The 24,027-nt window shown below is 43.5% G+C and overlaps 3 protein-coding genes across 10 annotated transcripts in view; all 3 read right to left on the bottom strand.

Moving 5' to 3' along the window:
• Positions 1 to 263: 263 nt before the first annotated feature.
• On the bottom strand, positions 264 to 9,415 carry LOC118363391 (zinc finger protein 271-like). 4 transcript variants are annotated; one of them, XM_035744203.2, is made up of 5 exons: positions 9,125 to 9,415; positions 8,156 to 8,508; positions 7,865 to 8,004; positions 4,972 to 5,032; positions 264 to 4,874 (listed from the first exon to the last, which is right to left on the bottom strand). In XM_035744203.2, the coding sequence occupies exons 2-5, from the start codon at positions 8,445 to 8,447 to the stop codon at positions 3,484 to 3,486; spliced, it is 1,884 nt and encodes a 627-aa protein (XP_035600096.1). In that variant the 5' UTR covers positions 8,448 to 8,508; positions 9,125 to 9,415; the 3' UTR covers positions 264 to 3,483. The 4 variants fall into 4 exon arrangements, with proteins under 4 accessions (XP_035600096.1, XP_035600097.1, XP_035600098.1 ...); XM_035744204.2 differs by having other exon boundaries at positions 9,341 to 9,415; XM_035744205.2 differs by having other exon boundaries at positions 4,972 to 5,029; positions 8,156 to 9,415.
• A 979-nt stretch (positions 9,416 to 10,394) lies between these two features.
• The window catches only part of LOC118363388 (zinc finger and SCAN domain-containing protein 21-like), a 28,199-nt gene continuing 14,566 nt past the window's right edge, over positions 10,395 to 24,027 (bottom strand). For 2 of the 5 annotated variants that reach the window (XM_052488200.1, XM_052488198.1), the window contains exon 3: positions 10,395 to 11,407. In XM_052488200.1, coding sequence (XP_052344160.1) covers positions 10,518 to 11,407 — 890 coding nt within the window. In that variant the 3' untranslated portion in view covers positions 10,395 to 10,517. Of the gene's footprint in view, positions 11,408 to 15,601; positions 16,113 to 16,198; positions 16,909 to 24,027 lie in introns of those variants that run through there. The other 3 variants (XM_035744196.2, XM_035744195.2, XM_035744197.2) reach the window with 3 other exon arrangements.
• LOC118363389 (zinc finger protein 79-like) lies at positions 17,213 to 23,035 on the bottom strand. Its single transcript, XM_035744198.2, has 3 exons — positions 22,716 to 23,035; positions 18,255 to 18,739; positions 17,213 to 18,175 (listed from the first exon to the last, which is right to left on the bottom strand). Exons 2-3 carry the CDS (start codon positions 18,574 to 18,576, stop codon positions 17,316 to 17,318), a joined length of 1,182 nt encoding a protein of 393 aa, XP_035600091.1. The 5' UTR covers positions 18,577 to 18,739; positions 22,716 to 23,035; the 3' UTR covers positions 17,213 to 17,315.

Genomic DNA, 24,027 nt, shown 5'->3' with positions numbered 1-24,027 from the left:
AACATATAGACCAGACGCTTTGGAAAAGGATTGTATCACATTGATCGATATGGGAATTTGGTTAGCGTCTTCAGAAAAAGTGTAGTATCGTCAGCCAGCTGGCTTATACTAATTTCTTTACCAGCTATGGAAATACCTTGTACAGGACTATTACTTAAATAATTTGTAAAAAGTTGGGTTATTCTGCCCTTGAGTTGCGTTCCCATGCAAAACTAGACAGATAGCTAACAACTAAGTCTTCAATAAAACTCCCAAGGCGTGACTTTTCTTGAATGAATATATTGTAAACGTTTATGTTGTGAAACTGCAAAATACAGAAAATAATATACTTTAGTGTTCAATTCACACCGACATACTGTAGCTGTACATTAAACATTTGAAGTTGCATAAATACAAAGTACGCGCTAAGGTACCATGCATCTGGCATGATGCCAAGCCATATAGCTAATTGTTAACCATATGGTAATTGGCTCCTTTCATTACTCTAATAATGTAGAACCATCTATGTAGAATAACAAAACATATTATACTAGAAACAGTAACAAAACTACAGTATTGTATATTTTACAATTCGTTTGCATGACGCATGAGCAAAGTAATACAGCTAACGACATACATTAAAGGCATTGCAATTTGTGAGTAAATGCAACCAACATTGATATGTAAGCAACTCTATCAATAACAAGATTATCATCATTAGCTAAATGCTTGAATCGAACTTACAAACAAATATTTTTCCAAGGCTGAAGCGTGACAAGAAATAACTACATTGAAAGACCTGCACCGTAGCGTTGTTTGTAGCTGTTTCTATGCGTGCAAAACAAATTCTGTACTTCCTGTTTGCGTCGTCTTTCTAAGTACCAGAAAGCGCCACTAGGGGGAAAATAACACCATTGAACACAATGAAAATCCAATTTAACCATTGTAATAAAATAATCTGTTACCTTCTAACAGGATGGCAGCACATGGGTGATTAATAAAAGCAGAGAGATAAGACAACCTTGCCTAATTCCTCTCTTTAACTCAAATCTAGGTGAGGTGCCATATTTCAATTTGATAGAGCTGTTAGCATTTGTATAGAGTCTTAATAGCCTTACAGAACAAATCCCCAAAGCCAAATTTCTCAAGGGAGTAGAAGGGGAACTGATGCTCTACTGTGACAAATGCTTTATAAAAATCAAAAAAATAATATGAAGCTATCCTCAGTTATTAGGTCTGAGTAGTCAAGTATGTCTAATACTAGTCTGACATTGTTAGAAATATGTCTGTTCCTCATGAAGCCAGACTGTGTTTCATCAATGATTGCATCCAGGACTTCTTTATTTATTTTTGCAAGCAGAAAGGCTAATATTTTATAGTCATTATTAAGAAGACAAATTGGACGCCAGTTATCGATGAGCCGCACTTATTTTTTAGGTTTAGGTATCAGTGTTATTAACCCCTGACTCATTGTAGGAGGGAGAACATTGTTTTTAATACTCTCTAAAAATGTTTTACTTCAGATTGGAAGGGAGGTACTTGTTCAGAAAATAATTTGTAAAATTCTGAAGTAATTCCATTAACACCTGGAGTTCTAAAGCACAGACAGAAGGGATTAACCCAGACAAGTCACAGGGGTTATACAATTGAAGCATCCATTTAGAAGGTTCTCTCCGCGTATGGTAGTGAGAGAATGTCCAGTCACGGTTAGTGGGAGAGGATAGAACTAGGTGAAACTGTGCCGATATTCTGCTATTTTTCTCATCGATTAAACATCTGATCTCAATACATTTTTCTGTTCCCAAAACTACGAACACAGTACACTACATTTTATAGACTTGACTCTTCGCCAAAGTTTTTAAAAATTGCGTTGTTTAGGAGTGCAAGGTCGAATTAAGTTTGTGCACATACGCACTTCACCGAGGAAACGTTCCCTAACAAAAATATGCAAATACATGCTACAACGCGCTAATATGATCTCGCGCTTGGTCCTTCCTACCCACTATGCTTCATTTGCTCCCATTGGAAACGACACAGGTGAACTATTTTGGGTTAGTTCTATCTTAATCTAAAGCCTTAAACTTCAAATCTGTTTTTTAATACTGACTGGCCAAAAAGCAAGTGACAAGTGACAAATCGGGTTTGTGACAGCAGTCATTTGCTGACACGGCTACGCTAGTTGTCATAGTTCATAGTAACTAAGGGTGTTTGCACAGTGGTATAGGCTGATTGGTAACCATCAGAAAGAAGTATGCAACAAGCTAAGGTGACAACACCTGCCATGGACGTTTCCTAATTGCTTTGAATGTTCAAAATCATAGTGTAAGAACACTTTTAAAGCCTCAAAGAATAAGACTATCCAATTTCCAATACAAGTCCTTTTTGGCTAGCCACAGCAGTCAACTAGTTAGTGGTTTAGCGTTCTGGCACATTCACTTATTTGTTTAAACAATTAGCAAGCTCGTTCGCTACCACATCTTGTCAAACTGTCAACATAGTAGCTAGCAAGCAACAAGATATGCCAAATAAGTCTAAAAACCATTTGCGGGGAAATAAATCAGATTTGACCACTCAGACAAGTCACATTGCCAGGAATCATATTCGTATCTGACTTCACACTACCTACGAAGGTGGTTTGAAACATGGCTTGAAATATCAGATTCCATGTGCTTTTTGGCTGTTCAGACTGCAGGAAAACAAACAGATACAAATTGGATATGAAAAAGGATTTGAGTCACTTCAATGTGAACATGGCTTTTAACTGTACCTGAAGATCTAATGACTTGAAATAATTATTGCAAATGAGGAACATGTACTATTTGTTATCCTTTATTACTAGAGGTCTCTACTGCCCATGTTTGTGCAATCATTGTAATTCATAAAAGGTCACTAATAAACTGGGTGATCTATTGACCTATTGAAGTATACATGACCTATTGAATAAAGTCAACCTCCAGTATATACATTTTATTCATGTATAAAAAAAAAACCTGATTGAGCAAAAGTATATTCCCTGTGCTTTTCTTGACAACATAGAGAAAGTACAGTACAAATAACATGTCATAACATAGAAATGATAGAGACGTGTTTACATGAAACTAAAAACATAAAACATGGCTCCAAGACGTTGAAATCAAAAATGCCATAAACTGGTCCGGCACAGACTTAAAAAAAATGTGATCCTGCAACCACATATCACAGTTTGATCAGTGATACCCATATTGAGCACCATATCACAAACATTGACCACCAAATCACATGTTTTTGCTCTTTTAGAGTCCTCTCTCAGCATCATGTTAATTCATTGGCCACCAGGGTTGGGGTCAATTCGCTTTTCACTCAGCCAGTCAATGATGACAAAAAAGACTAATTGAAAATAAACAGCACTTTTCAAATCACAAATGTAACTTCAAATGGACGTAACAATCTGACTTTCTGAATGTAATTGAACCTGGTCCTGCTGAACACTCCAACTTGACTAGGCCGAGCCATGTGTGGACAGACTCAGGCATGGACAGTTTCATAGTGGATCCTCAGGGAGTTACTGTTGTGGAAAGTCCTGTTACAGCGAGGACAGCGGGACCGCGGGTTGAGTTTCTTGAATTGGTGGACTTGTAGCAGATGTCTCTTACGTTCAGCCATGGTCTCAAATTGCTGAACACACCTGAGGCATTGGTACTTCTTCCCGGGGTGGGCGGACTTCCTGTGGCTGATCAAGATGGGGTGACAGCGGAATTTCTTGCCGCACTCTTCGCAGCTGAGCGGTTTCTCACCTGTGTGGATGCGGAAGTGTTGAACGAGGCTCATCTGTGAACTTAGCAGCTTTTTACACACTGTGCATTGAAACAGGCCGTCTGTTTCTGGCATTTGCTTCTGTTTGCTGTTTTCCTTTGCACGTCGATCGTCTTTGCTCTTTGACTTAATGGCAGGTTGCTGCTCAGCACTGTTAGCAATGGGATCCTCCACTGGTGCAGTCCAGGAGAGGTATCTGCTGCTCTCCTCACCCCCGTACACATCCGCATGGGCTTTACGCAAATGTAATATCAGGAACTGCTTTACACGGAACCTCTGCCCACACTGGTTACAAGGGTACGGTCTCTCACCTGTGTGAATGTGTTCGTGGTCCTGCAGGGATTTTGCAGAAGTGTACTCCTTATGGCAAACGTGACAAGGATGTGTGCTGCCTTTAGGGGAGCCAGCTTTGTTGTTGGGGGAGGTAGGTTTGTCTTTGGGGGGTAGAGGTTTGGCCTTGCTGGAAGAGAGAGGTTTGTTGTTGGGGGAAGTAGGCTTTGTTCTGATGGGGGAGAGGGATTTCACTTTGTGGTTGATAGAGTTCAACTTTTCTTTGACATTAGAGCAAGGTTTGTTCTTTTCTGTTTTGCCGTGGCTGTTCAATGTGTGCACACGGAGTGCACTTGGATACGGAAACTTTTTGAGACACTTAGGACATTTGTATGTCCCCTTGTTATGAGACCTCATGTGCACAGAAAGACCAAACTCTCTGTGAAAGCCCTTCCCACAGTATTTGCAGCAGAAACTCTTGTCAGTTCCACTGGTTGTTGCTTCTTCCTCTGCAGTAGGTTCCATTTTTAAATGCTTTCTTCTCCTTCCTACCTTCTTTTTTACTATGTCACTCGTTTTCCCATGTGTCCCCTCTCTGTGTTTGCTTTGTAAGTCACAATCTTTTCCATGTCTTGTGCTGTGCCTCAAGACATTCTTATCTAATAAGACGCTGCTCTGGGGTTCCGGATTTTCTTGTTTGAATGTGCACAACAGACTACCGTGGGTCTTCCTCAGCCCCCGCCCTACTGAGCCACAACCATACCCTGACCAGGCCGCGCTCAGTTCAGGTATGTCTTTTAACCGTCTGTTTAACAACCGCTCCGCAGCCGACCCTGGAGGAGAGAGGAGCGATACGAGCGGGATCAGTAATGATGTCCTGCACCAGGAGCTGAATTACAATTACGAGGGGCAAGGATGATTTACTCTTACCTTTTTGTGGAGGACTCCTGGCTAGGGCTGTCAGCAAGTGGTTATCAAAATCTTCAGCCTGCTAAAACAGACTCATAATGAATATGCTCACAACCAAAAACGCCGCCAAAGTACTACTAAAGCAGACATTTAAAGAGTGACTTTGATGATAGAAAATATCAAATCATGGAAATCCAGATGTTTTAGGCTTTGTTATAGTGAAAAGTCCATTTATTTATACAGTTCGTTGCAAACGTGATATATTTAGGTGTTTTGGGAGCGAATCTAGCTCTTTTTGCCCCTCGCAGTTCAACTCTGATGTAGAGGTGCCTTAAGAAGGTTCCTCTACGTCATCTCAAAGGAGGGGTTTGGTTTGAAATGTACTCCCTTCTAGATGTTCTGCGTGGTACCACGTCATCTCAAGGGAGGGGTTCGGTTTGAAATGTACTCCCTTCTAGATGTGCTGCGTGGTACCACGTCATCTCAAGGGAGGGGTTAGGTTTGAAATGTACTCCCTTCTAGATGTGCCGAGTGGTACTACGTCATCTCAAGGGAGGGGTTAGGTTTGAAATGTACTCCCTTCTAGATGTGCTGAGTGGTACCACGTCATCTCAAGGGAGGGGTTAGGTTTGAAATGTACTCCCTTCTAGATGTGCTGAGTGGTACCACGTCATCTCAAGGGAGGGGTTCAGTATGAAATACACACCCAGCAGCAGGACCGCTACCTCCGCCTTTGTGCAATGAGGAGCACTGCCAGACCCCGGCAAAATGACCTCCAGCAGGCCACAAATGTGCATGTGTCTGCTCAAACGGTCAGAAACAGACTCCATGACGGTGGTATGAGGGCCCGACGTCCACAGGTGCGGGTTGTACTTACAGCCCCACACCGTGCAGGACGTTTGGCATTTGCCAGAGAACACCAAGCTTGGCAAATTCGCCACTGGCGCCCTGTGCTCTTCACAGATGAAAGCAGGTTCACACTGAGCACGTGTCAGACGTGACAGTCTCGAGACGCCGTGGAGAACGTTCTGCTGCCTGCAACATCCTCCAGCATGACCGGTTTGGCGGTGGGTCAGTCATGGTGTGGGGTGGCATTTCTTTGGGGGGCTGCACGGCCCTCCATGTGCTCGCCAGAGGTAGCCTGACTGCCAGTAGGTACCGAGATGAGATCCTCAGACCCCTTGTGAGACCATATGCTGGTGCGGTTGGCCCTGGGTTCCTCCTAATGCAAGACAATGCTAGACCTCATGTGGCTGGAGTGTGTCAGCAGTTCCTGCAAGAGGAAGGCATTGATGTTATGGACTGGCCTGCCCATTCCCCAGACCTGAATCCAATTGAGCACATCTGGGACATCATGTCTCACTCCATCCACCAACGCCACGTTGCACCACAGACTGTCCAGTATTTGGCGGATGATTTAGTCCAGGTCTGGGAGGAGATCCCTCAGGAGACCATCCGCCACCTCATCAGGAGCATGCCCAGGCATTGTAGTGAGGTCATACAGGCACATGGAGGCCACACACACTACTGAGCCTCATTTTGACTTGTTTTAAGGACATTACATCAAAGTTGGATCAGCCTGTAGTGTGGTTTTCCACTTTAATTTTGAGTGTCACTCCAAATCCAGACCTCCATGGGTTGATACATTTTGATTGATAATGTGTGATTTTGTTGTCAGCACATTCAACTATGTAAAGAAAAAAGTATTTAATAAGAATATTTCATTCAGATCTAGGATGTGTTATTTTAGTGTTCCCTTTATTTTTTTGAGCAGTGTAGTTTGCGTTATGCTTCCTTGACTAGACCTCTGACTTTACACAAAATTGAAAAGACACTAAGGCATATTTCCATATTTGACCAAATTCAACATTTTTCCTGACTGTTTCATACACATCTATGAGCTTCTACTACGAAGAAAAAAAACATGCAGGCAATAAGGATTATGCGTTTATATTCGTAGCTACATCCACCGTAACGAGAAATAGATGACAATGGTTATCATCTCAACTTGTATTTTTTCCCAACTGCTATGACAGAATGGTGGCGCATTGTGAGATTTAATCCCACATGGGGCAGATATATATATTTTTTAAAAACTTTATTTACAATATTCATCCCGTGCCAACACACTTCTCATTCTGAAAAGTGAAAGCATACTTGTGAGAAGAGTTGCCCTTGTAGTAGTTGTAGGTTTTTATACAGTACCCAAGACCAATCTGTGAGTTAATTTGACTATTGGAAAAAGAGCTACTGTGTAAATACTGCAATGCTAGTTGTATTGAATTGAGCCCCTAATCTTAATTTTCAAGGTAATGATTGCACTTTTCTTCCCAATACAATAACGCAATAAACATGAGGCCACATTTCATGTGGATTCAAACTTACACCGCAAGGTTGTAAGTAGATGTCAGAAACTCAGCACCTTACCACTGTGAGCGAACTGTCCAGAGCCATATTTCTGTGATGCACATAATTGTATTATCAGAGCATGCCAGTTGACATCTGGTAAATATGCTTTAATGAGAAAGTGTTTGGATCAGGTACAACTATGTTTACCCACCCCAATTCCCCCAACCTGAATATATTTCTTGAAAATGTGAATGTGTTGGGCAAAGGCTGAAATTGGGGTTGAGAGTTACCCTTTAACCTGGTTAGAGCGTTGGACTAGTAACCAGAAGGTTGCGAGTTCAAACCCCCGAGCTGACAAGGTACAAATCTGTCGTTCTGCCCCTGAACAGGCAGTTAACCCACTGTTCCCAGGCCGTCATTGAAAATAAAACTGACTTGCCTGGTTAAATAAAGGTAAAATTAAAAAATAAAAATTAACAGAAGACAGGTTTTTGTTCAGCCGTGTGCTACATTTGGGTGTGACTGTTTATTGATTCAGTTTTCCCACACCGGACAGGTAACTGACCTCTTGTTTGATGTTAGGGATGCGCCATAGAGACACACTCAATGGTCGCAGGTCCACCCATGGCCACTCATTTTCCTTTTTGATCTTCGAGGGTGGAATTAAAGAATCTTCTGACTGAAGAGGCTCGCACCAATCGGGTACTGCATAGAAACCCAAAAATTTAAATGTAATGACACAGAAAAATAAAACTCAGCTGACACCAACTGGGAGGGGAAAAAAATGCATATCATGTCTACAGTTATCAAGACCTGAAATTGTATGTTGCTATTTGTCTACGCAATATCAAGTTACCTTCTTCTTCTATATCAGCAATTGTCGTCACGTCAGTGACTGTTTGCCCAGAGGTGTTGGCAGACGTACCATCCAACACCTTTATTTTCCCACCCTCCTTCAACCTCATCTCTGCCAGCCTCAGCTTCCCCTTCAATGCTGAGATCTCCTCTACACTCTGCGTGAGCTCTGCCTGCTGCTCACTCAGACTGCCCTCAAAGATCTTGGAGATCTCACCCACGGCTGCAGTGAGCAGGGAGTCCATGACGGAGGACAGCTGCAACCTGAAGGTGTTCTGCACCTTCTCCGACATCTTTAATCTCCCTGGCTCAGGTTTGTGTGACGTCACCCAGGTTCCAGAGTTGGAAGCTCAGCTGTCAATCATGACGAATCATGTACACATCAGGAGGTTAAACAGGACAACAGTAAAGTTACAGTATAGTAGACTAACGTTGTATTCAAGATCACGTCATTTGACCACGTAAAAAAGGTAAAGATTCTAACTTTAAACTGAAGAAAATACTGCTGTGATTGTTTTCAAACCAAAGAAACGATGCTGATTCGGGAGTGATCGAAGAGGTCTTGCAGAAGGTGCAGCTTTAATGCGATGCTTTTGTTAACACTTTGTCATCAACATAACATGTATACCTCAAATACCTTAGTTATTTAACTTGAATAAAAACGGATATATCCGGATTTATGTCGATGTAGCTACAGTAACGTTACACGACTCGAGATGAAGACACTGGTCTAGGACGTGCGAGTTTAACATGTCTTGTGTCACATAGATAACTCTATAAACGTATATACATGCACGTTATACTGTTTTTAATGTTGTTGTCATTTGCAAAGGTGTATGCATTGCTTACAGACGAGCAAGTCCAACACAACATGCAGTGAATGTGCATTGCTAGCTAGAGAGCTAGCTGGGGGGCCCTCGCGCGAAAATGTAAACATGACAGGCACATTGATAGCGGTCAGCACACGAACCTCCTAAAACAGTGGCTCTAAAACAACTGACTCTGTTGGCTTGGTCTTCGGCGTATTTTGGTGTATATCTTCAACGTATGGAGCATGCAATATAAACCATATTTAGTTTTGTTAGAACTGTCCGCTGCTGTGAAAATGCTCGAATTAGCTTCCACACCAACATTTTTCAGAGAGGACCTCGCGATTTTCCATATCCAATAAGATTCCGATGTGTACCTGAACCCTGGCTCGAGATTCCAATAGGGTCCAGCTGCGACGTCATCTCTCAGGGTCTCTATTCTTCTTCGATGAGGTTTAACCGCGGTTGGCATCCAATAAATGTTGCATTACCGCCACCTACGAGACTGGAGTACAACTCCCTTATACTTGTGTTTAAACAAAATAAACAAATACTCAACCATCTAACACAACACTCACAAAAAAATGTAAATAACACCACCCTACTCCACTATTTAAATGCATTTAGTCCTACCTTGGGCAAACAACCTGAAAGGATGGGACACCGCCACTTAACACACCCTGTAACTCTTCTGATGTCAAGTCTCACACACCCAAATACTTCTCTGCAGCTGCCACCACAACCTCAATTTTCTGCAACTTACATTCCATCCCTGCAGTACAGTTTAACCATTGCTATAAATTCTAAAAATCCAATCCTACTGAAAGATATATCACTTGTACTGGTACATATCTACAACTCACACCACTCCTCTCAGGATCTCTCCCACTTGACCCATTTTCCTCAACTTCCTTCACTGCCTCAGCATACAACTATTTCTGCACTACTCTAACCCTGGAAACCTCAACCTGCTTCTCTCACGCTGATCATTTCTGATGCCCAGCCCCATGGGCACCCCTGCAATTAACAGATACCACTACTTTCCCCAATGCTACACATTCCTTTGTCTCATGCCCTTCTGCACACTTCTCACACCTTGGAACCTCCCTCCTACACACTGCTGCCACATGCCCATAAGCTTGACACCTGTAACAATGTAATGTGTTCGGCACAAAAGCTTGCACAGGTCTGTGACATCGAGGTGATAATACTGCGAATACGCGGGAACTCGTAAATCTTTTTCTTTGAGGAGAGAATCTCTGTCAAATGTATTAATTTCACCAGAGGAAGATATCTGTTACTCTATGGGCCGTTGTGGTTTGGACAGGGCTACTTACATTTAAACTATTTTACTTTTAAGATGTGTGTGTGTGTGTATGTCACAGTTACACCGTTTGAACAACAATTTAAGAAAGGATGAGAATAACTTATTTACAAAGTTTTATTCCTCTCAACATTAAATGAATCAGCAACTATAGATACATTGAACATAGTACACGTGGCCAGTTATCCCACCCTCCGATTTTCTAAATCAACCTGCTTCATGTCAAAGGTCTACCTTGCTGCATGAATTTGTTCATGTATTTTCAGGTCCACTCTAGAATAGAATCTGTTCCCACAGTCCGTGCAGTTGTAAGGCCTCTCTGCAGTGTGAAGGACCCGGTGTTTCTCCAAGCCGCTCTGAAGGCTGAAGCTCTTCCCACACTGAGAGCAGCTGAATGCCCTCTCCCTCGTGTGGCGCTGCATGTGTACCCTGAAGTGGCACATGTACACAAAACCCATACCACACTGGGAGCAGGTGAAGGCCTTCTTCCCTGTGTGGTGGTACTTCTGGTGGTCTTTCAGGTTTCGGAGCTGAGGGAAGCTCTTCCCACAGTGTGGGCAGCTGAAGGGTTTGACCCTCAGCTGTGCCGTTGTGTTGATGCTTTCGAGGGCCCCCACAGCATGCTCTGTCCCCTGTGTGGGTATCACTGACCTTGAAAGTAGGAGCTGCTCCTTCCTGATCCATGGTGTTGGAGGTAGTGGAGGCTCCCTGGCCAATGGTGCTGGAGGTAGAGGTGGAGGCTCACTGTCCCATGGTGCTGGAGGAAAAGGCTCACTGGCCCATGGTGCTGGAGGAAGAGGCTCACTGGCCCATGGTGCTGGGAGTGTAGGTGGAGGCTGAGGCTCACTGGTCCAAGCCCCAGCATGTGAGCTCAATCTCTGCAGACGACTCAGGCTCACTATGGAGGCATCTGTGGATGTGACCATCTGGGTAACCAGATCCTCCCAGTCATTGGGCTCTTCTTTGATATGGACCACATGAGCCTCCCTCTCATCCATCCTTTCAGAGACACAGGAAGAGCTGGGTGTGGCCATTTCCTGTGGACCCTTTCTCTCTCGGAGAGTGCTGGGTCCACCTGACTGGAACATCTCCTGTTTGATAACACAACCTTCCTCTGCTCCTGAGGATGGAACAGAAATAAGTTATAGATCCTATATCAGGTGTGTGTGTGTGTGTGTGTGTGTTAGTCTGATTAATCAGGCTGTAATACACAATTAATTGGTATATACAGCCTGAAACTAATGCCTTCAAAACTGTGTAAAATGCTCCTTAAAAGCCAGAATAGTGAATACAATTACATTTAAACTCTAGCGGTTGTCTGTATGGTTTGTCCTTCAGCTGCTCAAAATTTGAGACAGAATATACACAGTTAAGTGCTCTTTTCTACATTTTTTAAAGAGTTGGTAGGTATATGGTCAGTAGGTATATGGTTCAGTTCAGCACTGAAGTAAAGTCAGTTTTATATTCGATATTCGGTTCTCTCATCAATAGCTACTGAACCAAGCATGCCATGACAATGAAAAAAAAATATTATTCAAATAAAAAAAAGTGTATTGTTCTCCATCCCCCCTGATTCAGAATATAAACATTTTATACCAATAAAAATAACTTTACCTCTGTGCCGAACCAAACTATATACCTACCGGCTCTTTAAAGTCGGGTAAACAATACTTTTCTGTGGATATTTTGTCTCAATTTTTGAGCAGCTGAAGGACAAACCGCACAGAAACCAGTACACCCTCCGATGAACCATCAAAACAGGCAAAGCGCCAATACAGGACGAAGATCGAATCCTACTACACCGGCTCTGACGCGCATCGGATGTGGCAGGGCTTGCAAACTATTACGGATTACAAAGGGAAACCCAGCTGAAAATTGCCCAGTGACAGGAGCCTACAAGGAGCTAAATGCCTTCTATGCTCGCTACAAGGCAAGCAACACTGATGCATGCATGAGAGCACTAGCTGTTCCGGACAACTGTGTGATCACGCTCTCCGTAGCCGATGTAAGTAAGACCTTTAAACATGTTAACATTCACAAGGCTGCAGGGCCAGACGGAGTACGAGGACGCGTACTCAGAGCATGCGTTGACCCACTAGCATGTGTCTTCACTGACATTTTCAACCTCTCCCTGACCCAGTCTGTAATACCTACATGTTTTAAGCAGATCACCATAGTCCCTGTGCCCAAGAATGCCAAGGTCTAAATGACTATCGCCCCGTAGCCATGAAATGCTCTGAAAGGCTGGGCATGGTTCACATCAACACAATCATCCCAGACACCCTTGACCCACTCCAATTCGCATACCGCCCCAACAGATCCACAGATGACACAATCTCTATTGCACTCCACACTGCCCTTTCCCACTTGGACAAGAGGAACACCTATGTGAGAATGCTGTTCCTTGACTACAGTGCAGCGTTCAACACCATAGTGCCCTCTAAGCCCATCACTAAGCTAAGGACCCTGGGACTGAACACCTCCCTCTGCAACTGGATCCTGGACTTCCCGAGGGGCCACCCCCAGGCGGTAAGGGTAGGCAACAACACATCCGCAACACTGACCCTCAACACGGGGGCCCCTCAGGGGTGTGTGCTTAGGGTTGTGTGCTTCCCCTCCTGTACTGAAATCAAATAAAATTGTATTTATCACATGCTTCGTGAACAACAGGTGTGGACTAACAGTGAAATGCTTACACAACAACGCAGAGAAAACAAAATATTAAAACATTGAAAAGTAAAGCACATAATAATAAATAATAGATACACAATGAGTAATGATAACTTGGCTACAGGGTACCAGTAGAGATGTGCAGTGGTACACGGTAATAGATGGAAAATATGTACATTTAACTAGGAATAAAATTACAGATAGTAAACAGTACCCGCAGCAGCAGCATATGTGATGAGTCAAAAAAGTGTGTGGGGAGGGGGGCGGTATACCGTATTTTATGACATACCTGTATTGATGCAGGTACCGGTTTGGGTTTTTACTTTACCTTCTATGCCAATATTTGAATGTTTAGTTTGTTAAATGTGATATGCCATTTGTAATGTCAATTTTTATAGTTTACTTCGCTACTTGAGTCGTCTTTCTCCGCTCTTTCTCTCCCTGCCACTTTCCACACAGACTCCGAAGCCACTAGCTAGCAATCAGCTATCCTTTGCTAGCGGTCATCAGCTACCTTGATACCGGACAACTCTCGCCAGTCTGTACAGCGTGACTCAAACCAGAGATAGTCGGACTTATTCTTCTCGATATCTCCAGATATCTCAAGCTTTGAACGTTTTTATTTTTATTATGATATTTTTTATTTTATTTTTTCCACCTGGAATTATAGCAGCTAACGACCCCTGAACGCACAGCCGCTTTTCTGCGGCCTGCTAGCTATCTTAAGCACATTGGACTGCTGACTTAAGAGGCCCTTCGGACATATTTCTTCCGCCACTATACATATTTTGCCAATTGGCCTGGTTTACCACATGGAGCCCTGCTGATCGTCCGCTGATGTAACTGCACGAGGGGGGCACAACAGACTTCCCTCCTTTCTGTTAGCCTGCTAGCCCCGTGCCGCTAGCTGCTTGAAGCCATGCACTGGACTTGTATGATTACCCGGCTACGCATGCCTTTCCCTAACGTCGCCATGTCGATTGCTGTTCTGGTTTGTAACTATTGTTTTATTTCACTGTAGAGCCTCTAGCACTGCTCAACATGCCCCGGCTAACAATTTAGTTCCTCCCCCCACACACGCAGTGACATCACCTGGTTTAAATGCTATTTCTAGAGACTTATCTCTTTTATTATCACTATATGCACAAGTTTACCCCAACTGTATTCACATCCTACTATACCTTTGTCTGTACATTATGCCTTGAATATATTCTACCGTCCCCAGAAATCTGCTCCTTTAACTCTCTGTTCTGAACGTACTAGGTGTCCAGTTCTGTTAGCCTTTAGCCGTACCCTTATCCTACTCCTCCTCTGTTCTTCCAGTGATGTAGAGGTTAATCCAGGCCCTGCAGTGTCTACCTCCACTCCCATCCCCCAGGCTCTCTCATTTGTTGACTTTTGCAACCGTAAAAGCCTTGGTTTCATGCATGTTAACATTAGAAGCCTCCTCCCTAAGTTTGTTTTATTCACTGCCCTAGCACACTCCACCAATCCGGATGTCCTAGCCGTGTCTAAATCTTGGTTTAGGAAGACCACCAAAAACCTTGACATTTCCATTCCTAACTATAACATTTTCCGACATACTCTTCAATTTAAAAAAATATATATACTGTGATATAATATTTTGTCCATATTGCCCAGCCCTAAAACTTGGTTAATAAGTACCGCTTTCCATGTGGTAGCATAGGGCCTTCCTCTGACATCATCTGGTATAAAGATCCTGACTGGAAGGGAGCTCGGCCCAAGTGATGTACTGGGCTGTACGCACTACCCTCTGTAACACCTTGCAGTCAGATGCCAAGCAGTTGCCATACCAAGTGGTGATGCAGCCAGTCAAGATGCTCTTAATGGCACAGCTGTAGAACTTTATGAGGATCTGAGGGCCCATGCCAAATCTTTTCAGCCTCCTGGGGGGGGTGAATAGGCATTGTTGTTCCCTCTTCACGACTGTGTTGGTGTGTTTGGACCAATGGAGGCTGCTGAGGGAAGTACGGCTCTCTATTTACACAGAATATTCTGACTCATCATATATGCTGCTGCAACGGTTGATGGTCTGTCAGTTTATTCCGAGTTATATGTACATATCTACCTCAAATACCTCATATCCCTGCACATAAACACGGTACTGGTACCACGTGTATATAGCCATGTTATTACCTCGTACCCCTGCACATCGACTCAGTACTGGTACCCTGTGTGTATAGCCAAGTTATTACCTCATACCCCTGCACATTAACTCAGTACTGGTACCCCTTGTTTATAGCCAAGTTATCGTTACTCATTGTGTATCTATTATTACGTGGTACTTATTTACAAATGTTTTTTCTCTCTGCACTGTTGGGAAAGATTTGGAAGCATTTCACTGTTAGCCCACACACCTGTTGTTTACAAAGCATGTGATCAATAGAATTCGATTTTTTAATTTGAGTACATTTAAATGACATTTTATTCATATTCTGGCTTGTAAGGAAAATGTACACGATTTTGCAGGTATATGTTTCAGGCTGTATATACCAATTAATTGTGTATTACAGCCTGATTAATCAGACTGTGTGTGTGTGTGTGTGTGTGTGTGTGTGTGTGTGTGTGTGTGTGTGTGTGTGTGTATATATATATATATACACACACACATCTCCTCACTCACCTAACAGAGCCTCTTCCCTCTCCTCAGTGTCTCCAGCACAACCACATCTTCTACACATCCCCCTCTGCTCTCTCTCTTCCCTCTTCTTTTTCTGCTCTCTCTCTTCAACTTCCCTCCTCTTCCTCTCCTCCTCTCCGTCCCTCAATCTCTGCTCACACTGCTGCAGCTTCTCCTTCAAGATTTCCACTTCCCGCTTGCTCCCAGTCACTTCCTTCAGGAAGCTGTCCTTCACCAGCCGAGTGATCTCATGCACAGCAGTTTTGAGGACCGTTTCCATGACTCCATTGAGCTGGTACTGGAAGGTGAGGATGGCCTCTGACATAACTGCAACAACATCAATCCAACACTGGAAAATCAACCCCCCCTTCCCTTATTGGTACCAGTCCCAGAGTTCAGTCTTCTATGGATGACCTGCCCCCCTTGTTTCCCAGTTTGGTTCACTATAATGGAAATACTTGGATTTAGCCTCCTCCAGATCACACCAGTGCCCAGAGTCAGGTATCTCTTCCGCCTAGAAACAGGGGCAAACTGTCAAATACACCAAATGTGGTCTTGATGTGCCTCAAATATATTGTCAGTTATAGGCAGCTCACTTACCAATGATTTAGCGCAGCAACATGCTCGTAACTAACAAATTAATAAACCCGTACACCCTTTTTTACTTGTGGGTAGGTTGTATGATGTATCAAACTTGCTAGCTAGCTTTAGCTACAGATAATAACACAGTGTAGTACTGCAGAAGGTCTGTCCATTTCACAAAATATTCTTACCACTTCCCAAACGTTGTTGTTCGTCATAAAAATCAGCTAGTTACAAATATCCTCTCTCTCCTAGAACTGTACACATACGTATCAAAGACAGGTGGCTAGCTAGCTACTGGAATAAGCTAACAGCTACTAGATAGACGGTTATACCAAAGATATAACTAACCCAAGAAGGTTCAGTGTCTTTTAGAGTGTGAGCAAATGAAGCAAGCAAGGAAGGGCATAACCAAGCACGAGCTAGCGATATCCTATAGGCACGTTGGAGCATTATTTCCGTATTTCCGTTAGGGAACGCCCCTCTGTGAAGTGCGCGTGTGCACAAACTCGATTCGACATTACGTCGAGTTATTTAAAACGAGTGCATGTTGTCAAAGCGTCAAGTCTATAAAACCTAGTGCACTGTGTTCGTAAAAGATTTGAGTTTTGAGACCAGGAAAGGTATTCAGATCAGACGTTTCATTGATTAGAAAATCAGACCAGTTTAACCAAGCTCACACTACCCGCAACTAGACTTCATCTCACTACCGTATTTGGTGGTGAGAACGTTCTAAATGGATGCTTCACCTTTATAGCCGCTGTGACGTGTCGGTTACCTCTTCTGTCTTTGGCTAGACTGGAGAAGGTTGGGTGCGAATGCAATTGCGCAGAACTCGTACATATTTTTCTTCAATGTTGGAATCTCTGCCAGAGTAACATAACTTCCTCTGGCAAATAACTACATTTATGTGCCGTTTTGATTACGACAAGGCCACTTACTTATTACTCTTTTACTTAAGATAAGTCTTTGTGTATGTATGTATGTAACAGTTAACACCGTGAACAATAAGTTATTAAGAAAGGATGAGAATAATTTATTCAGTGTTTTATTCCTTTCAACATTAAAATGCATCAGCATTTGAACATAGGCAGTTATTTCCCCCCTCTAATTTTCCAAATTAACCTGCTCCACCTCAAAGGTCTACTTTGCACTGGATTTGTTCATGCCTTTTCAGGTCCGATCTAGAATAGAATCTGTTACCACAGTCCGTGCAGTGGTAAGGTCTCTCTGCAGTGTGAATGACCCTGTGTCTCTTCAAGCCGCTCTGAAGGCTAAAGCTTTTTCCACACTGAGAGCAGCTGAACGGCCTCTCCCCCGTGTGGCACTGCATGTGTACCCTGAGGTGGCACATGTACACAAAACCCTTACCACACTGGGAGCAGGTGAAGGCCTTCTTCCCTGTGTGGTGGTACTTCTGGTGGTCTTTCAGGTTTCGGAGCTGAGGGAAGCTCTTCCCACAGTGTGGGCAGCTGTAGGGTTTGACATGTGCCATTGTGTTGATGCGCAGGCCGTTCGGACTGGTCTCAAGGGCCCCCACAGCATGCCTTGTCCCCTCGTTGGGTATCATTGACCTTGAGAGAAAGTGCTGCTCCTTCCTGGTCCATGGTGTTGGAGGTAGAGGTGGAGGCTCCCTGGCCAGAGGTGCTAGAGGAAGAGGTTCCCTGGACCATGGTGCTGGAGGTTGAGGATCACTGGCCCATAATGCTGGGAGTGGAGGCTGAGGCTCACTGGTCCATGCCCCAGGATTTGAGCTCAATCTCTGTAGACGACTCATGCTCATTATGGGAGAATCTGTGGATGTGACCATCTGGTTTACCAAGTCCCCCCATTCATCAGGTTCCTCTTTGATATGGACCACATGGTCTTCCCTTTCTACCATCCTCTCAGAGACACAGGAAGAGCCAGACGGGGCTGTATCCTGTGGATCCTCTCCCGCGCTGGGTCCATCTGGCTGGAACATCTCCGGTTTAATATCAAAACCTTTCTCTGCTCCTGAGGACAGAACCAAACACAGTCAGAGATTCTATATAGTGTGTGTGTGTGTGTGCGTGCGTGCGTGTGTATATCTCACCTAACAGTCTCTCTTCTCTCTCCTCAGTGTCTCCAGCACAACCACATCTCCTACACACCCCCCCCTGCTCTGTCTCTTCCCTTTTCTTTCTTTGCTCTTTCTCTTCAACTTCCCTCCTCTGCCGCTCCTCCTCTCCATCCCTCCATCTCTGCTCACACTGCTGCAGCCTCTCCTTCAAGATTTCCACTTCCTGCTTGCCACCTGTCACTTCTTCCAGGAAGTTGTCCTTCACCAGCCGGGTGATCTCATGCACAGCGGTTTTGAGGACCGTTTCCATGACTCCATTGAGCTGGTACTGGAAGGTGAGGATGGCCTCTGACATAGTTGCAACACTGTAAAATCCAATACCAGTCCCAAAGTTCACAGCCAGTCTTCTACGGATGAGCTGCCCTCCTTGTTTCCCAGTTTGTTTCACTACAAGGGAAAGACTGGGATTTAGCCTCCTCCAGATCACACCAGTGTCCAAAGAGTGAGGGATCTTCCTCCTGGAAACAGAGGCAATCTGTCAAATACCAAATGTGGTCTTGATGTGGCTCTAATACCTTGTCAGTAATAGCAAGCACACCTACCAATGATTTAGGCCAGAAACATGCTTGTAACAAACAATTAAGAAACCCTTACCTACAGTGGTTTACACAATACCCCATAATGACAAAGCGAAAAACTGTTTTTTTTTTTTTTTTAATACTTATTTACATAAGTATTCAGACCCTTTGCTATGGGACTCGAAATTTGAGATCAGGTGCATCCTGTTCCCATTGATCATCCTTGAGATGTTTCTACAACTTGATTCGAGTCCCCCTGGGGTATATTCAATTGATTGGACATAATTTGGAAAGGCACACACCTGTCTATATAAGGTCCCTCAGTTGACAGTGCATGTCAGAACAAAAACCAAGCCATGAGGTTGAAGGAATTGTCCATAGAGCTCCGAGGCACAAATGTGGGGAAGGGTACCAAAAAAATGTCTGCAACATTGAAGGTCCCCAAGAACACAGTGGCCTCCATCATTCTGAAATGGAAGAAGTTTGGAACCACCAAGACTCTTCCTGGAGCTGGCCGCCCAGCCAAACTGACCAATCGAGGGAGAAGGGCCTTGATCAGGGACTTGATCAGGGAGGTGACCAAGAACCCAATGGTCACTCTGACAGAGCTCCAGAGTTCCTCTGTGGAGATGGGAGAACCTCCCAGAAGGACAACCATATTTGCAGCAGTCCACCAATCAGGCCTTTATGTAGAGTGGACAGACAGAAGCCACTCCTCAATAAAAGGCACATGACAGCCTGCTTGGAGTTTGCCAAAAGGCACCTAAAGGACTCAGACCATGAGAAACAAGATTCTGAGGTCTGATGAAACCAAGATTGAACTCTTTGGCCTGAAAGTCAAGCATCTCGTCTGTAGGAAACCTTGCACCAACCCTACGATGAAGCATGTTGGTGGCAGCACCATGCTCTGGGCATGTTTTTCAGCGACAGGGACTGGGAGACGAGTCTGGATGGGGTAAAGATGAACTGAGCAAAGTACAGAGATCCTTGCTGAAAACCTGCTCAGGACCTCAGACTGGGGGTGAAGGTTCACCTTCCAACAGGACAACGACCCTAAGCACACAGTCAAAACACAGGAGTGGTTTCGGGACAGGTCTCTGAATGTCCCAGTCAGAGCCCAGACATGAACATCTCTGGAGAGACTTGAAAATAGCAGTGCAGCGATGCTCCCCATCCAACCTGACAGAGCTTGAGAGGATCTGCGGAGAATAATTGGAAAACTCCCCAAATACAGGTGTGCCAAGCTTCTAGTGTCATACCCAAGAAAACTTAATGCTGCAATCGCTGCCAAAGGTGTTTCAACAAAGTACTGAGTAAAGGGTCTGTGACTAAAGTGCAGCATTTTCATTTTTGAAAAATAACGTTCCCGTAGTAAACAGGATATTTTGTCAGGACAAGATGCTAGAATATGCATATCATTGACAGCTTAGGATAGAAAACACTAAAGTTTCCAAAACTGTAAAAATATTGTCTGTGAGTATAACAGAACTGATGTTGCAGGCGAAAGCCTGAGAAAAATCCAATCCGGAAGTGCCTCATGTTTTGAAAGCGCTGCGTTCCAATGCGTCCCGATTGAGCAGTGGATGGGCTATTAGCCAGATTACTTTTTCTCCGTATTCCCGAAGGTGTCTACAGCATTGTGACGTAGTTTTACGCATTTATGTTGAAGAATACCCGTAAGCGGCTACATTGCGCAAGTGGTCACCTGATGCTCATAGAGTGATTCTCGTGTAAAATACAGACGTAGCCATTAATCCAATCGGTCCTACTGAAAAACGAATTGTCCCGGTGGATATATTATCGAATAGATATTTGAAAAACACCTTGAGGATTGATTATAAACAACGTTTGCCATGTTTCTGTCGATATTATGGAGCTAATTTGGAATATTTTTCGGGGTTTTCGTGACTGCAATTTCTGGGCGATTTCTCACCCAAACATGAAGAACAAACAGAGCTATTTCGCCTACAAAAATAATATTTGGGGGAAAAAGGAACATTGGCTATCTAACTGGGAGTCTCGTGAGTGAAAACATCCGAAGCTCATCAAAGGTAAACGATTTAATTTGATTGCTTTTCTGATTTCCGTGACCAAGTTACCTGCTGCTAGCTGGACAAAATGCTATGCTAGCTATCGATAAACTTACACAAATGCTTGTCTAGCTTTGGCTGTAAAGCATATTTTGAAAATCTGAGATGACAGGGTGATTAACAAAAGGCTAAGCTGTGTCTCAATATATTTCATTTGTGATTTTCATGAATAGGAATATTTATGTCCGTTGCGTTATGCTAATTAGTGTCAGTCGATGATTACACTCCCTCATGCGGGATGGGGAGTCATACATAGATGTGATATTTCAGTTATTTTTAATACATTTGCAAACATTCCTAAAAAATATTTTTGCTTTGTCATTGAGGTATTGTGTGTAGATTGAGGCAGGAAAACAATTTAATCAATTTGAGAATAAATCTGTAACATAGCAAAATTTAGAAAATGTCAAGGGGTCTGATTACTTTCCGAATGCACTGTACATCGCTTTTGGCTGTGGCTAGGTGTACCAAATAATGCATTTCTCAAGTTTTCTAGTTAACGTAAACTCACCCCATTCCGTACAAATGTGCGCAACCGCAAATTTCAAACAAGGCTACAAAGAAAACTAATGGGCCTGAAGCGACTGTGTTGACTTCCAAATCGGGGGGGTGAACTAGGTTTCTATTCAAGCGTTGATTGACATGGTAATGGCTCTATAGTATTGGAGAAAAGTTGAAAAAAAAAACAGACCCTCCGTAACATCGTGGCGTGTCATGTTGTAATGTACAGCACGCATAAAGCAACTATTTATGTCTTACAATCTCTCTCCATCAGGTGTCGCACTTCTATCATCCTTTTAAAAACAAGAAATGGACAGTAAAGGGTAAGGGGGATTCCTAGTCATTTTTTGCATCATCGTTGCATGCATCATCATTCTCAAAGCCGCTGTTTATGTCTAAGATCACTTTAGCACATCCCTAAAAAACAGATTCAAATTCGACACAAACCTTCAAATAGGCATGTAATGACACATTATATAAAAACTCTTTGTAGTGTTTTATTTACATTTTAGAGGCGATAAGGTGATAAGTAGGACAGATCGAGTGGGGAAAAAACTATTTTCCCACACCACATCTCTCCTTCTCACTATCACGCATTAGTTTCCCCGCCATTAAAAAAAAAAAAAAAAAAGACCCGACGGGGCTCATTGCCTGCTTGAATTATGCAGAAAAGGGTAGTGTTTAGGTCATGTAATTGATTCTGTTGGAAAGGGGAGCAATTGTGCTTTACAATGGTATTGACATTACAGTTGAGCTGGAAGTATTACGTTTTTGGGGCGCTAAAATAAGGGCAATTGTACGGACCAAGGCGATGTACGAGAGTTTACGTTAGTAGATGCTTTTGGCAACGCGTGTGTGACAAAACGTCAAGGGTCATCCTATTAAACACACTTTCCAAACGTGGTTCTGTTGTTGATCCACTCCCTCCCTGTTTACCTCATGTCAAAATAAAAGTCCTGCAAGCGCGACATATGTGGATAAATAAGGAATAACTTGTGGGATAATTTTATTTTGACATGAGGTAAGGTTAGGAGAGAGGAAGACCCACGTTTGGGAAGTACATTTAATAATAGGTTCCTTTAGATATGTCTCAAATCCCCCCGTCTTAATGACTAACCATCCTGCCCACCTTCACAGTACGTTTAACTGGAATTCTATTTAACTCCTGGCACCGAGCGTTTTTGTGCAACCCGATACTGTAGAAAGCAAGGCTAAATGTGTAAATACACCCGCGTTGCTAACAAGACCTAGCTAAACAGCTACTGATAGTAACACGGGGTTGTGAAGCAGCTTTCTGACCATTTGACTCAAAAATATATACTTACCACTTTCCAAACGTTGTTTTTTGTTGTGCTAAAACCCATCAACTAGTTACAAACATCATAGCTATGTCTCTTATAACTATAAACAGAGGTAAAGGAGAAAGGTAGCAACTGTATTGTTTAAAGATGTCACGTTTTATACCGGAACTCCGAGGCATGCGTAGAAATCGATAAGCAGTTTATTTCGAAGCAGTGTGGTGTCGCTTGTATCGCTGTGTAAGAAGCACGTGATCAATGACGCCCGAAGCTTCGTTTTGTCGAACCACGTAACATGCTGACCAGACCCAAACGTCACGTGCGCGAGCGTCGCAAAATGAATGTAGAAATCCATGTTATTCAATTATTGCACCCACACTGCTCGAGAACGCCAATGAGCATCTGCGTTGCCAAAGACTAAATAGAACTCCTTTCTATTTCTGACGCAGATCGCGCTGAAAGTCCTGCCTCTACCATCTCCTCATTGGTTTATAGAAGCAGATACCCACGTGCCATCTCCTCCCACCTGGGTGATTGAAAGACGAACTTTGTTGCGGGTTGTCGTGGTAATACAATGAAAGTTTAGATGCATCATATAAATTCAAAGATGAAAAAGCCTGGAATGAGGAGAGATGACTAGAAACGATTCGGTTGGCCGTTTTATGTGTGGATTAATTGGTTTTATGTGTGGATTAATTGTCGGAGTAGAGGTCCTTGTGCATTTCAGGTAAAATAACAACTTGATGTTTATATCCCAGGACAAATTAGTTAGCAACAGCAAGCTAGCTAAATAGGACAAATTAACGTTAGCTAACTAGCTAAATTGCCATACATGTTTAATGCTTTTCGACCTGTCCCCAAATGAATGTCATTGGTTCAGAGTCTGTTTTGATATTTTAACCTGCTTTGTCTCCCTCAATGTGAGGAAGACAAAGGAGCTGATTGTGGACTACAGTAAAAGGCAGGCCGAACAAGCCCTCATTAACATCAACGGGGCTGTAGAGGAGCGGGTCGAGAGTTTCAAGTCCCTTGGTGTCCACATCACCAACGATCATTGTACAAATACACCAAGACAGTCGTGAAGAGGGCACGGCAAAACCTTTCCCCCCTCGGGACTGAAAGGATTTGGCATGGGCCCCCAGATCCTCAAAAAGTTCTACAGCTGCACCATCGAGAGCATCCTGACCAGTTGCATCACCACCTGGTATGGCAACTGCTCGGCATCTGACCGTAAGGCCCTACAGAGGGTAGTGCGTACAGCCCAGTACATCACTAGGGCCAAGCTTCCTGCCATCCAGGACCTATATAATAGGCGGTGTCAGAGGAAAGCCCATAAAAT

The sequence above is a fragment of the Oncorhynchus keta genome, chromosome 30 (genome assembly GCF_023373465.1).
Source record: "Oncorhynchus keta strain PuntledgeMale-10-30-2019 chromosome 30, Oket_V2, whole genome shotgun sequence".
NCBI classification, from domain to species: Eukaryota; Metazoa; Chordata; class Actinopteri; order Salmoniformes; family Salmonidae; genus Oncorhynchus; species Oncorhynchus keta.
The sequence above is the reverse complement of the archived record's forward strand: the minus strand, read 5'-3'. Positions and strand labels throughout refer to the sequence as shown.